Source organism: Choristoneura fumiferana, chromosome 15, assembly GCF_025370935.1.
Source record: "Choristoneura fumiferana chromosome 15, NRCan_CFum_1, whole genome shotgun sequence".
Classification (NCBI taxonomy): domain Eukaryota; kingdom Metazoa; phylum Arthropoda; class Insecta; order Lepidoptera; family Tortricidae; genus Choristoneura; species Choristoneura fumiferana.
The window spans coordinates 15,602,059-15,617,949 of NC_133486.1; the positions used below are offsets into that span (position 1 = coordinate 15,602,059).

Consider the following 15,891-nt stretch of genomic DNA (forward strand, 5'->3'; position numbering starts at 1 on the left):
ACGCACAAGAGAGTAAATGGTAGTTAAGAATGTAGACTAGCCCCGTATGGGAACTAAAGCCCAAACCTTCACATACATTATAAAGCAGAACGTGTGTACTTATGTTTTTTGAATCCCTTTTTTCTGTGTCCAGTCTAAAAGTTACAATTGGGATGTCCCAATTTTTGAGAACATATAATAAATCGAAAACCATTTGGAGAAATAGGCTTTGTGAAGCGTTTTGAGAAATCAGATTCCAAAAATGTGATAAACTGAATTAAATAAAAAAAGTTTAAGCAATGACCCTCATTCGACCCCTGCAGTGTCCCGTCACAAAAGCAGTTAGTTATAAAGCAGGTCTACACTCTTAAGCAAATTGACAGTTTGAAATGTTGCTGTCCTGCTTATAATAGCAAAGAGCAATTAGCAATTAAATTATAATCAATCCCCAAACTCGACGAGACGCGTAATCATAACAATTTAATATGTAGCTATAAAATTAATGCCTGATAATGTCACAGGGGTTTTATTATATCGGAATTTAATCAAGCGGCGCGATTAAACTGCCTCGTGGCGCGTCGCATTGTTATTATAATTCTAATTTTGATTCTCCATTAACTTGTGGTAATATTTTAATCAATTAACAGTATGGTTGTCAATTGTGCCAACTCGTCAACATTATAAAATCGTTCCTTGAGACACGTTACGTCTGGTAAATGAGTTGGCACTGCCGACCAAGCAGTACTGGTAGACAATAGTATATTTTTTATCGAGGGACTAAAATAAGCCAATATATACCCGAGGTGGTTAGCCACCCGAGCTTTAGCGAGGGTGTCTATTAATCCGGGGGTTTATATAGACATTTAGTCTCGTGGTGAAAACTCTATTTTTCACTTCGATTGCGAGAAAACGCTTTCTGTGAAAAGAGTTAATGCGTTTCTTATACCTCGCCAGTCCATAAAATTTTCATAGGCTTTTTAATAAATCTTTCTAGGTTTCGGCGGCAAAAGATTATCAATTAATTATGTATTTTACTCTTTGCTCGACATCATAATTTTCACTATCACTTGACGATATTATGAGAATAATCAATTTATATTAATCGTTTACGATTTACGCTCTACATCAATTTCAAAGTTTTCGCGGTAAGTATTTATTTCTCACCAGACACAGATACAACACAAACTGGATTAAATAGAACGGCGCCACCTTTTATGCGGAAAATGCATAGAACTAAGACCACGTAGACTAAGAACGTAATATTTTCGTCATGAAAATGGTCCACACACAATCTTATTTTATGCCAAAAACTAAGCAAGTACTGGCTGTAACTGTCACTAGAAGTAAATTAAAAAAAAAAAAAACTTTTACTCCCTAGGGACTAAAGTACTCACTTTACTCCCGCCTCGTAAGGCTATATTGTCCTACTTTGAGCATGAGAAGTGAAAAAGAAATTGGACGAGTTGGCATTGTGGTCGAAATAGAAAAGAAGACAAGTATTAGGAAAAGTGAAGATTGAGGAATTGATACGACATGGCACTGTGGACTATTTAAGAAGGCTACGAAATGGGACTGTGAACTAAGTTATCCTGAGCCTATATTGCCAATGTACATACATAAAGACACTCTGGTGTAATTATAGTAAAGGTTGATGCAAAAGGCCTGGCCCCTGTACCACAAAGGTTAAAAGTGCTACAATTCGACAAAATTGTTAAGTTTCTCTTAGTAAAATGGTAGAATTTTGTCGCATTGCAAGCATTTGTAACTTTTGTGGTACAGGGTGCAGGGAGCCAGTCGGTGTGAAATTACATTATCATATCGTACGTATTGAGCGCTGCTACAACCAAATAAACCAATAAACATCGTCACTTCATAAAATAAACATAAAATTTGTTATGTAGCAGCGATAAACGCGACTGTCGCGACGCAGTTTTATTAGGGCGACAGAATGTCGGAGGAGATCGCTTTAAAATTTCGGATGACACCTTCATATCACTGTCATGAGCTATGATTGGTAAAGCCGACTGCGATGACACCATAATACCTACGTCGTGACTGTATTAGAGCTTCATAAATTGTGCGCAGGAAGATTTTGAAGAGTTGCGATTCAGTATGTACTTGATTTCGTAGAAATGTTCGCCAAACTCTACTTTCTACCGTTAATATTTATAATTGAGGAAGTTTGTGAGAGTGTTTAATCTGTTGTATGTTTTTACTCTTTCGCGCTACGGATGCATTATATAGCTACCAGTGATATCGAATTCTTCGCAGACGAGTCGCAGGCGCCGTTCAAAACAGAAAGAAACACGTAAAGCGACTAAACATGTCGCGCCAACTCATGCTATACATAGTACGTGTTAGATCACATAATGTACCTATACTGACGATTTTACACCAGAAGGGCAAGTATAAAAGTAGTACGTGTGCAAATCCTGATCTTAAAACCAACAAAAACAAAAAGCACGGCGGGAAATGAGAGGCTTAACCTTACTTTATAAGATTGCATGGAAAATGATAAAAAAATATATATATATTTTAACCTTTTCCTACTTATATCATAAATGTGAAAGTTTTTGTCTGTGTGTGTGCGTGTGTGCGTGTGTGCGTGCGTGCGTGCGTGCGTGCGTGCGTGCGTGCGTGCGTGCGTGCGTGCGTGTGTGTGTGTGTGTGTGTGTGTGTGTGTGTGTGTGTGTGTGTGTGTGTGTGTGTGTGTTTCTTACTCCTTCACGCTAAAACGGCTGGACACATTTGGATGAAATTTGGTACGTAGGTAGCTGGACGTCAGGAATAACACATAGGCTACTTTTTCCCGATATTCCCACAGGATAGGGATAAAAGTCTTGAAAATGCTACCGCTGGGTTTAGAGTTGAAATTTTGGACAGTTGTTCTTAACACAACCTCAATGAAGACCACGATACAAATTTTGGGAATTCCCAGGAGAATTTTGTAAAATCCCGGAATTTCAGTTATAACTACCAGCTCGTATGAAGCCGTGGGTAAACTCTAGTTGTACAATGAAGAGTAAAAACAAACAAACAAACGCTGTTTAAGTTGAAGCAAAATAGTTATCATCATCATCATAATTATCAGTCGTCTACGTGTACTGTTTGGACACAGGCCTCCCCCAAAAACCTCCAGTCGCTTCGGTTGGAACCACGGCCATGAAACCGCGGCTTTAACCAGGTCATTCGCTCATCTCGCAAAAAAGTGCAAATGAGCAATAGAAGTAGATTATAAGACTCTCCCTGGTGTTCGTTTGTTTTTGTATTTTGTACACGTTATAGTTCCACTGAATTGTGTTCAATCAAATAACAAACGAAAGCACCTCGTCTCTTATTCTCCAAACATCGTCTATTTTATTTTGAACGCGCCAAGAGCGCTGCTGAGACGATTATCAGATTATCACTCATTCCTGAAAGGAAATGTTTGTTTTCTTCCAAGAACGATACTTAATTTATTAATTAAGGTTTAATTGCCGCTGTTGTCTGGAAGAGCAACAAATGGGGGATTTTATTAAATCCTTCTCTATATGAGAATGAGAACAAAGATACGAGCGCCACACATTATTAAACTTTAACCAAAATATTAATCACTTGAAAATTGTTACAACTAAAATCAGTAAAAAGTGATTTTTTTTCTTACTTGGTATTAAAAAATAGTTAAGTATTTGTGTAACAAGAGAGCAGTAGTTTTTTGCTTCGAGTGTTGTATCTTGAATCACGAGCGTAGCGAGTGATTCTGGGTCAGAATCCTGAGAGCAGCGAGGGATTCAAACACACGAGATGTAAAAAAACTTTAACATGAGAACATAAGATTAGACTAAAACCACATATACCCATTTACAAAACAAACAATATTAAAAAATATATAAATAATACGATTATTAAGAAACAAATGTAATAATCACATTAAAAACCTCAGAAATTATACGTACAGTCGCCATTACAACTTTAAAAAGACACCAAAAAGTTAAGAATGTCAGACAATAGTCAAAAGTCTCCGGCAAGTTGAGAAGTTTTGAATTCGGAACGAAATAGTGTCCAGTAGGTACGATACAAATCTCATACCCATAACATGCATTGTAATTTGAAATTAAAACTACTTGTAAAATAATTCATATTTTTTAATACTTACTGCAAAAAGCGTCATCTTTGGGTCATTAAAAAGGTTGAACAATAAAGTTATAGTTCATTATAAATATGTTTATTATAAACCTTTAAATATGATTTCATTAGTATTTCTATTAAATAAACATAAATAGATTAGTTGCAAATTCATTCAGTTTGACAAAATATTTATTCCAACTCTAAGAGGTAGGCAGTATAAGGAACGTTTATAAAAAAAAAAGAGCAGCGGCTTTCGTGCAACGAGGTTGGATACTTTATTAAAATAGCGAGAAAATTTTGACATTTCGGAAATATTTCGTTTTCGTGTAAGTAATTTAGTATCGATATACTTTTAATACTTACTTAATTTAAATTATGATTGTAATCAACATATTTGATCCTATCTCTCGCTTATTCGTGTTGAAGTGAAAGTGACAGATCAAAGTGAAGTTCAAATATTTGGAATTCAGTGAGTAGACCCAGCACTGACAATTATTTAAAAAAAATAGTTAAAAAGTTACTTTGTCTCACGGAGTGAGCAAAATGTGACTTTGCTCGCTGATTTTTAATAGAAAACCTGCCTGTTTGAGGTGCTGAGGTGAAAAAGTTATTATTGGAGCTATTAGCGGTATAAATCAAACTACAAATAACCACAACACCGGTTTAGACAGGCTCTACTTGCCCTGTTACCTTTACACCCAACTATAAAAAAAATCGGCCAAGTGCGAGTCGGACTTGCGCACGAAGGGATCCATGTCATTATCTATACAACATTAGACATTAGTAAAAAAAAACAAGTTTGTTTTAATATTTATTTTATTTTAATTTAATTATTTATTTTTAAAGTGAATATACAACTAAATATTCTATGAATATTTCAAGCTTCTACCCGTTGCCGTTATTAATATCGAGCAAAAAACGGCAAAAAATAACGTTTATTGTAGGGAGCCCCCCTTCAATATTTATCTTATTATTTTTTTACTATTTTTTGTTATAGCGGCCACAGTTATACACAATCGGTGAAAATTTCAACTATCTAGCTATCACAGTTCATGAGATACAGCCTGGTGACACACGGACGGACGGACGGACGGACGGACAGCGAAGTCTTAGTAATAGGGTTTCCTTTTTTACCCTTTGGGTACGGAAACCTTAAAATAAAAGCACCAACTAAGACTTCATGCTTTCTTACTGAAACTTTTAGAAACAGTCCGAGATGTAATTAAGGCGCGCTTATAGAAGAATTTTCGGTATTTGAGGGGGTGAAGCAGACGACGCGGTGGAGGCGAATGCGGGGCGCCTCGCGCGTCTGTCACGCAGCCCGCAAAGAGTATATAATCACTACGTTTTGCAGCCCGTTGACGGCCTTATTCTGTTTGTATCCGTATTCTGGTTAATGTGAATTCCGGATTTTTCCTTAAAATTATAATTACACATTTTTTTGGTTTAATAAAGAAAATCTTCGTTTAATGAATAGTCTTGGTAATAAACAAATTATTTATGCCTCTTCATGTCCACAGTTTGATTTGTAACGTAGGTAATGGATAGACATTTAGACTGAATAGGTCGATAGATAGAAATGATGAAAAGGATATAAAGGTAAATCAATACAAATAAAAAAACATTTCAATTTGAATCTGAAAATCTAGATTACAAGCTAGGCAAATCTATACATATAATAATAAAACAGTAAAGGAAAATTTGTCTGTTCACTTTTACGAAATGAAATGAAATCATTTATTCAGTAAATAGGCCGCAATGGGCACTTTTACACGTCATTTTTTAAACTACCAGTGCTTTCGGAAAGACCATCATTATTCATTGCCAAGAAGAATGCGCCGCAAGAAACTTGGCAGAAAGTCGTTTTTTCAAAATAAAATAATTGCAAATAAAATAGGTACTAAAAAACACAGTACAGTATACAATTAAAGAAAAAATTACAAAAAAAAATATTATTATAATACAGGGATGTATGGGGTCCCTTAGTTACAAAACTAAACACTAACTATATCTAAACTATATCTACGTTCAGTAGAAGTGTAGAATGCTTCCACCGTCATAAATAAAATAAAAATCTGAAATATACATTTCAAGTCAAGCAAAATTAAGCTTTTGGATTCCGAAGGCAAGCTCACGTCTGCCACCCCCAAAGTTAGCTCACACGCACTAATGTCATGCTCTGAAAGCAGAGCGGTACCGAGGACATGGTAATGCTTCCGTTCCCATAAGCTCTATGGGCCAAGGGGATGTATAAAGTCCCTGAGTTAATCATAATAACTCAGAAACTACTAAACAGAAATCAACGAAATTTTGTGTAGTGATAGCTTATTGGTGTTGTTGTCCAGGCTTCTCAGCAGGAATACAAAGTTAAGGATCTATAAAACTGTCGTAAGACCTGTCCTTATGTATGGCTGTGAGGCCTGGACACTAACTCACAAAGAGGAACATCAACTCCTTGTAGCGGAAAGGAAGGTCTTGCGTAAGATCCTGGGACCTGTCAAGAGAGACGACGGCACGTGGAGGATCCGTAAAAAGAGAGAGATCCAGGAGCTGGTGGCTGAACCCAACATCATCGGCGTAACAAAATCACACAGACTTCGCTGGTTCGGACACCTACTACGAATAGGAGAGGATCGGGCTGCCGAAAGAGCGTACGCTGGGAGTATTGTGTCCTGGCGGATCATCGACGTCTCCACGACCACGACTGGCAAGAGGCTGTGCACGATCGGGACAGATGGCATGCTCTTGTTTCGGAGGCCAAGACCCTCTTTGGGTCCCTGAGCCAAATTAGTTAGTTAGATAGCTTATTAGTCTGGTCAACATTTAGGATACTTTATGTTACGGAAAATAAATATTTTTGGATATAATAAAAAATTGCTCTAAATCGGATTCCGCGCGGACGCAGTCGACGGCAACAATGAATTTTAAATAAATTTATAGCTCTTCCAAAATTGTCTGGAGCATGAAGCGATGCTTTTCTTATTTTCGTGACTTGAGAAGTATGGATATGTAGGAGAAAGTTATTTATCTTCAGTCAGAGGAGATTCCAAAGTTGATTGTCTGGAGCATGAAGCGATGTTTTCCCTATTTTTGTCGCTTGAAAAGTATAGATATGTAGAAGAAAGTTCCTTTTCTTCAGTCAGAGGAGGTTCTACAGTTATTTTTGATGAAGATTCTTTTTCCCTTAGTGGCATTCCCCGAGCTCGACGGAAATCAACAATTTCGGGTAGTAACCAGTCCATATAAAATTAAATTAGTTTGTCTTTCATTTTTTTCCCCAAAATGTATCATCTATAAGTATGATTACTGTTTTGAGGTGATGATTTTCACCACTCCACACAGCAAATATACACTGTGCTCGACACGTGACATGGAGACCTTGGATCTGGTCATACCAGTTACTATTTTTGTTAATTTCAGTAGTTTTAGTTTCCTTTTCATAATCCTACATCTGAATTTCGTTTTCTTTGATACATTTTTCAAGTCCATTTCTAAACACTTCAACCGGGCACTTTATTTCACTTTTACTTAAAGATAAATTTTGGGAGAAAAAATTAAAGACAAACTAATTTCAAAATTGAAAATACAAACTGAAATATAGATGCACAGAAAAACCAGAAAAATAAGACCAGCACTGGAAATCGAACCCAGGTCCTCGGTATTCCGTACCGCGTGCTATACCGCTACACCACTGCTGGTCCACCAGCAGTGACCAGCAGTGGTGGTTGACCGGCAGTGGTGTAGCGGTATAGCACGCGGTACGGAATACCGAGGACCTGGGTTCGATTTCCAGTGCTGGTCTTATTTTTCTGGTTTTTCTGTGCATCTATATTTCAGTTTGTATTTTCAATTTAGGTTTTACGGGATGACCGTAAGAGAAAAAAAAATTGGAATGGAAATAAAAAATATAAAAAGATTCCAAAAAACCAATCTTGATTTACGTGAAGGTAAATTACAAATCGAAGTTCCTATAATAAACAAGTCGCTGATAAGGTAGGCGGTAGGCGTCGTAATGTACGGTCTGGTACACACGGACCGCATTCCAATTGCAATCCGGCTGTAAAATGGCAGAACTACATCAGAACTGCGTAAGAACTGCACTCCGACTGCCTAAAATGGCAGTTGGAATGCAGTCCTCTGACAGTCGGGTCGTGCTGGTGCAGTTGTACTAACTGCGCAATAACTGCATCCAAACTCCCATTTTGCAGCCGGATTGCAGTTGGAGTACATGTTTTTGTCAATAATTTACTAGTGCAACCAAGTGCAACCATCTTATTTTATTAAAATAATTTATGTTAAATAACTTGGCTGAATGCAAGATATTACCTTTGCCTGCAAAAAAATGAGAAAATCTAAACTGTTGCATCTACTATCAGAAATGTCAGTGAAACTGTCAAAGGGATCAAGCAGGGCTACTACGAAACTCGAAACTAGAAGTTCGTGTCGTGCGGTCCCTCTGACACTTATACTATTTAATACGAGAGCGAGAGGGACGGTACGATACGAACTTCGAGTTTCGAGTTTCGTAGTAGCCGCAAGGTTCGCCGCATGTTCGCCGTGAGTAGTATAGGTTATACAACGTGCCTACCATTTGTATGGCAGTCGCGACATAGGTACTTATACTCTTTGCAGTCGCGGTAGAATCTGGACGAAGCCGTCCGCGTCCGTGAGCAGCCGAGGCCCGCGCCAACCAGCTTGCGGTCGTAGTACGAATGTGAAATCCGCTCAGCAGGGCTGCTACGAAACTCGAAGATCGTGGGTTGCGGTCCCTCTGACACTTATACTATTTAATACGAGAGCGAAAGGGACGATACGATACGAACTTCGAGTTTCGAGTTTCATAGTAGCCGCAAGGTTCGCCACATGTTCGCCGTGAGTAGTATAGGTTATACAACGTGCCTACAATTTGTATTGCAGTCGCGGTAGAATCTGGACGAAGCCGTCCGCTTCCATGAGCAGCCAAGGCCCGCGCCAACCAGCTTGCGGTCGTAGTACGAATGTGAAATCCGCTCAGCAGGGCTACTACGAAACTCGAAGTTCGTGGGTTGCGGTCCCTCTGACACTTATACTATTTAGTACGAGAGCGAGAGGGGCCGCACGACACGAACTTCGAGTTTGGAGTTTCGTAGTAGCCCTGCTGACTCGGCCCGACTCCGGCCGGTCGATTAGTGTGTGGTAGGTACTTACCGTTTAGGTACTCTAATGCTTCTCATATGTGCTCTGAGTTCACTTATGCGTTTCCTCTTTCGCTTTACTTTTTTAATACTGCGATTACCCAAATTATTTGCTCTCAAAAGTAGTACTAGCGCGTTAAAAAAATGTGCACAGGTCCGTCGTCGACTACGTACACGCGTGTACTGGCGACTGGGAAATACTTGGCCGCCGCCGCGCGCTAGAACCCTTTTATTTTGCCAAAGACGAAATAAATTGGTATGATGGATGTACTCAACCTATTGAAAATCTATGAAGCATAAATCTAAATCTACTAAAAACTATTTAATAAAGCAAATTTTGTGTTGATATTCATAATAGTTTTCATAATATTTGGTTTAACGTGTAAATGAAGGCTCTTTTTCAAAAAAATAATCTATCGAGGTTTTTGTCAGCAATCGTGTTTTTGATGAAGTCAAAAACTAGCTAATATACTGAAAATATACATATAAAAAAATTGCAGTTGTAAGTATTGTGTAAGTATATTTTAAATATTTTCTAAAAATTGTAGTTTTCACTACGTACAGCGCCTTAAAAACATGACGCCCGCATCATATAAAATCATCGACCCTAATAAAAGCGAGATCTGAAGAGACCGTAATTCTTATCCATTAGTAATTGTCTTCGACCGCTCCTAATCCGATGAGAGCTTCGAGTATTGTTTATCGTATAGTGCTATAAGAGAAAGGGTCACTTAGCTCCTACAATGCCAAATGTGATTAAGTTAGGGACCTGTTTGAAGTAGCGCTCTGTCGTTGCCACAAGTCATTACTGTACCTGCAGGGCCCCCTCGTGACGAAGAACGCAGTAATCACAAAATAGGTAGGTCTAAGAATAGGACGCAAACTATCTCATACTTCTACGCGAACGGAATCGCGGGCAACAGCTATAAAATCTATGAAAGAATATATTTATAAAATGTGAAATAATTACATTTATGATTGATTCACTTTAGTTTTTTTGGCATAAAAATAGTTATACATTTTAAACTAGCACATTACAAACACTAGTAAGTGCTGTGTAACACCTAAACGAAGAAATGATAATGAAAACAACTGCAGGTACGTTGCTCACACGTGTTCATTTTGCCTTGGGACACGGTGACCTGGTTTTGTTTTGCAAAGGTAACAATAAAAGGCAGCGAAATCAAGGGAGCGAGGCACCAGGCGAGCATAAGAACACAATAGGCGTTCAGGCTACCTGCGCGGAGATTTGCACTTGCTTTATGCATTCCCAATGAACGGAGTAATAGTATAATTATTTGCTTTTAAATCTTGCTAAAATTAAGATTGGTTTTTTGGATTCTTTTTGTATTTTTTATTTCAATTCCAAATTTTTTGTTACTTTTACGGTCATCCCGTAAAACGTCGAAAATACAAACTGAAATATAGATGCACAGAAAAACCAGAAAAATAAGACCAGCGCTGGGAATCGAACCCAGGTCCTCGGCATTCCGTGCCGTGTGCTATACCGCTACACCACCGCTGGACCAGGCTGGTGGTGGGATGCCGAGGACCTGGGTTCGATTCCCAGTGCTGGTCTTATTTTTCTGGTTTTTCTGTGCATCTATTTTTCAGTTTGTATTTTCGATATCTTGCTAAAATTATAAATGCGAAAGATTGTGAGTGTGTGGGTAAGGTAGGTGCTGTTCTCCTTTACGATAAAACAGCTGCAACTGCTGGATCTGATTAGAGCGAGTAAACACTAAGTCAAATTACTAAATATTATGTCATATCTACGCTACGGGTGTGTTCTCGCTTGACTATTCAGTTATCGTGTCTGATTTCTCGGTCTAATCTTTGATAATATCTCTTCTGTGTAAATATTAAAAACCGGGACATTTTCTCTATAAAAGACCGAATTAGAGTCTGCAGGTAACACTTGCCCTTTAATATCACAATTATTATTCAGGTTGACTCTTCATTTCGAATTTATTTATCTTGTATTCATGTTTCCCTAGAGAAGGACTTCCATTCCATTTAACAAACTCAATTCGGGTTTACTATATCAACATTGTTCCGCGCAAATTCAACTTACAAAGTAGAAAAACATCGTTATACATCCCGACTATTCCCGACGACCTTTCCCGAATATAAAATAACTCTGAAATTATTCACTTTCGATCTTTCTAAGCCCCATTACGTATTCTATTCCTAAATCAAACAGCTCGAGGATCTCTGCTGGGCTGGGGGCTTTTGTCTTCGCATATTCAAAATAGTTTTTTTGTAAGGATTTCTTTCCGACAAGAATACATTACCTATTTCGTTTACCTTCGAACGACTACCGTTCAAGCCTGTATCAGAAATATATCTTAACAGTTAAGGACAGGCAATCATAAATAGTTAGGTATTTGTTTAGCTTTGGGGAAAAATATTGAAGCAACCGTTTTCTTCATGCCACTGTTATACTCGTACATGAAGAAAGACATAAAAACTCATTACAGTTACTATTATTGCGTACGTGGTCAGAAGACCGCAGTAAGCCTGTTTGCTTCACAAGAAAATAGCATGAAGTAAGTAGAATTTACACATATTTCCTCTACATGTAACCTCCGTTCTCGGCTCATAAGCTCATATTACAAGGTTCCTGTTGGAAATGTAAAACCTCCATCAATTCAAGACTTTCAAGTCATAGTTTCTTCTAATGGTCTGTCGTCCTATCTGACACATTTCAAATGCGAGCCGATCGTACAAGTCCTAAATAAACCAGATTTATTATTTAAATAGTTTATTTTCATTTAATTTATCAGTTCCTTTAATGTAAAAACCGTTGTGTTTTCCATGAATGGGCTTGATTCAATTTGTTCATTCGTTTCACGAGTTTTCCTTTCGATAAATGTTTAAAAGAAAACAACGTTTTCCATCGTTCCAAAACGATCGTGGTCGGTGATCTAATTTTCAGAATTAAATACCGGAAATAAAATAAAATACCATTTTCCTGCCTCAGTGACATTTTGATTTGACAAGAAACCAAATAAATACGAGAAAAATATTGTGATTTTACGTTACCTTTTTGAACTAAACATACGAGTAACATCTAAATTAAATCTGCAGGTATTTTACAATGGAGTAACCACGTCGGAATTGATTGCCGCATAAAAGGTACAAAAAACTTCAAGTGAAAGTTAAGAGGGCATAAACTGATTCAAACTTCGTTCCCAGGACTACCAAGTCATCATAACTTCGAAGCAGAAACAGCTGACAACGTGAATGAAATTTATCTAATATGGTGTCGTTATGAAATATTAGTCGCGGAGAACGATAAGAAAAGGGGCGTCAGTTTTACATTCAAGTCAAGATGGCGTTTCATGGTTTAGTTTTTCTTTAACGTCATGGTTTCTTCAAGATACTACGCAAGTCGGGGTAAAAATGGTAGGTATTCTTTTAATTCTACGAATGCGTTCTCGTAGCGCAAAACTCTACTTGTTGTTGTTGAAAACTTTTTCATTTAAGACGCAAAAATGGGAAACACTAACACTGCTTTCTTGGAGTTTCTCAGGCATACTAGGACAGCATAACTGCTGTGGGAATGCATTTCTGAAAAGGGAATTAAAGAGGGTTGCGATGAGGGCTACGCCACGATAAGCAGGTAGTTCATAGGTACGTAACAAAAAATTAAGGCGGGGTTTACGACAACAGGCATGATTTAAGACCGTGAGAACTATAAAGGGTTAAACTTATTTAATTCATTTCATACGGACACTAGAGAATCAGAAGATACCGGGAGCATGAGGCTTAGTTGGATGTGCATCGGTGTTCTGTGTTCATTTAGTTATTTATTGAGACATAGAGTTGAAAGACGTTCGTTTCATGGAGTTTCTCAGGTATACTAGGGTATAATAGCCATCTTTTATTTTTCTATTGAAGAGGGCACGACTTGGCTATGACAAGCAAGCAGCCTTGCTTGAGCAAAATTAAGGTGGACTCAAACTTTTTTGACTCATTTCCCATGGCTACCAGAAAGTCAGGAAGTAACAGGAGCATCCGCGCAGACAGTTTTATACAATTTCTCAAAGAAAAGATAGTTTTTTTTTTCAAAGTCCTGAGTTTCTCAGGCTTATTCCATTTTTTTGATATTTAAAAAAACCTAGATATCATTCTTGTAGTTTCTCAGGCAGACTAGGGTAGCATAATTACCGTGAGAATGGATTTTAAAGAGGGGATTGAATAGGGTCGCCAGTAAGGCAAAGCAGGTACCTACTTTGGTGCACGTAGCAAAAACTCAAGGCGGAGCTTATAAAGTGAGCAATAAATAAAGGCAAAATAAGACCGTGGGAACTCATTCGACTCAGTTCACATGGCTACTAGAAAATCAGAAGGGAACAGGAGCACCCGAGTCAACATTTTAAAATGTGTAGAGGTTATATGGAAACATTCTAAAAGGAATAAATAATCCCAAAAGCTAACGTAATTTTTTATGGAAAATAAATAATTGAATTAATGATCATACCTAATTTTTAATAGGGAATTAGGGACACCTGAGCATAATAAGCTGATACCAAGGACCATATATGGTTCTTGCTGATACGAAAAGGATGGACCTTACTATTCGAGATATATTAATACCTAGAGTTTCCTCGCGGCTTCGTACTCGTTAAAAATTCGATCTGGGAGTTACAATTCATATTCCGGGATCTTACTAAATTCCCCTAGGAATTCCCATAATTTATATCGTGATTTTCATTGAGGTTGTGTTAAGAAGAACTGTACAAAATTTCATGACCCTAAACCCAGCGGTTGAAATTTCAAGATTTTATCCCCGTCCCGTAGGAATATGGGGATAAAAAGTAGCCTATGTGTTATTCCAGACGTCCAGCTACCTAAATACCAAATTTCATGACTCTAAACCCAACGGTCATTTCGAGATTTTATCCCTATCCCGTGGGAATATCGAGATAAAAAGTAGCCTATGTGTTATTCCAGGCGTCCAGCTATCTACGTACCAAATTACATGCAAATGCGGCTAGCCATTTTAGCGTGAAGGAGTAACAAAAACAAACATACACACACACACACCCACACACAAAATTTTCGCATTTATAATAATTAGAATTTGAGTCATACTTTCCTTTTTCATTCACAGTTTTTGATCCTAAGACGTTCATTTTCTTAATACTTCTCAGGTGTACCAGGGCATCAAAATGCATTAGGAGATACATAGCGCTTCGAAGGGAGAGCAGAAAGAAGGGTTGATTTTGTAAGCGCGCCAACTTAGGTAGGTATTATTGTGAAATTACAAAGGAAAGTTATGGTAAAATTACTTGTTTATTCCTTACCCCAACCGTAACAGACTCACAAACCATTCACGAGGTCAGCGCCTAAACCAATGAATCTCGCAGGCCGGTGTTGCCAGCGCGGCGCAGGCGGCTCGCTTATTAAGCAACCTTGCATTTCGCAGGGTACAGCTTAATTCGGCCCCAAAGAACAATTTCCTTGGGACCAGGGCAACGTAAATTTAAAATGCTTCTACTAATTTAGTTAGGGTCTGCAAAGTTGCTTGCTTTTTATAATTAATTTTCTAAAATGATAATGCCAAGGCCGCGGACTGCGTCACTGGGAAATTGTTAGGGTTATTTCCTTATGGTTAGGGGATTATATTTACCAATATGCCTACACCTTAAATTTAATCTTAGTATAGTACAGAATTGGCACAGTGATTGTATTCTCTATGGTACTTGAGACTCGAAAATATACTCTGTGTGCATTGTAAGGTGCAGACCTTACAACTCCCAGCCGATGGACCCGCTGGTTGGTCGATTTATCGGCTACTAAACGCAAGTATCCCGTAATGTAGTGACTAAGGGGCTGTTTCACCATCCATTGATTAGTGTTAACTGACGGTTAAATGTGATGCCGTCTCTATTTGTCTTGTTAATCTGTGGGCCTACGTGTAAAAGTGACAGGTTACTTCTTTTACCAGCGACATCAGTCTCAGCATGAAGCAGTCACTATAAAACGCAACTATAAAAGTAAGTAGCCTTTGTCATGATCTTCTTTAACAGCAAATTAGTCCTACGTGCAAAAGTGACAGATATAGGTCTGTTACCGTCGACGATGGTATCCGATTGAAACAGTCACAGAAACGTAATTGTTAGAGTACGTGTCCTGTTGATCTCCTTCATCACACAAAAGCAGCCATACGTGCGAAAGGAACAGGTATTACCTGCGACGACGGTCTCGGCGCGAGGCAGCCGCTGCAGCACGTGGTGGATCAGCCCGACGTCCGTGCACGCCTGCAGGTTGCGCACGCTCTTGCGCAGGATCGCGATGAACACCGACCATATCTCCGCCTGTGGACGACACCTTGCATGTTATGCTTGCCTGGTAGGTCATGGAGGGATTGGTTTTGGAGTCTTTTTTGTATTTTTTATTTCAACTCCAAATTTTGTTACTTTTACGGTCATCCCGTAAAATCCATATCGAAAATACAAACTGAAACATAGATGCACAGAAAAACCAGAAAAAGAGACCAGCGCTGGGAATCGAACCCAGGTCCTCAGCATTCCCTGCTGCGTGTCCAGTGGTGATGTAGCAGCAGGGAATGCTGAGGACCTGGGTTCGATTCCCAGCGCTGGTCTCTTTTTCTGGTTTTTCT

General features: G+C 38.4%; 1 protein-coding gene across 1 annotated transcript in view; it reads right to left on the minus strand.

Annotated features, from left to right (window-relative positions):
- rg (A kinase anchor protein rugose) overlaps positions 1–15,891 on the minus strand; it is a 446,901-nt gene that overhangs the window by 275,840 nt on the left and 155,170 nt on the right. The window contains exon 3 of the mRNA XM_074098176.1: positions 15,460–15,586. Coding sequence (XP_073954277.1) covers positions 15,460–15,586 — 127 coding nt within the window. The remainder of the gene's footprint in view (positions 1–15,459; positions 15,587–15,891) is intronic.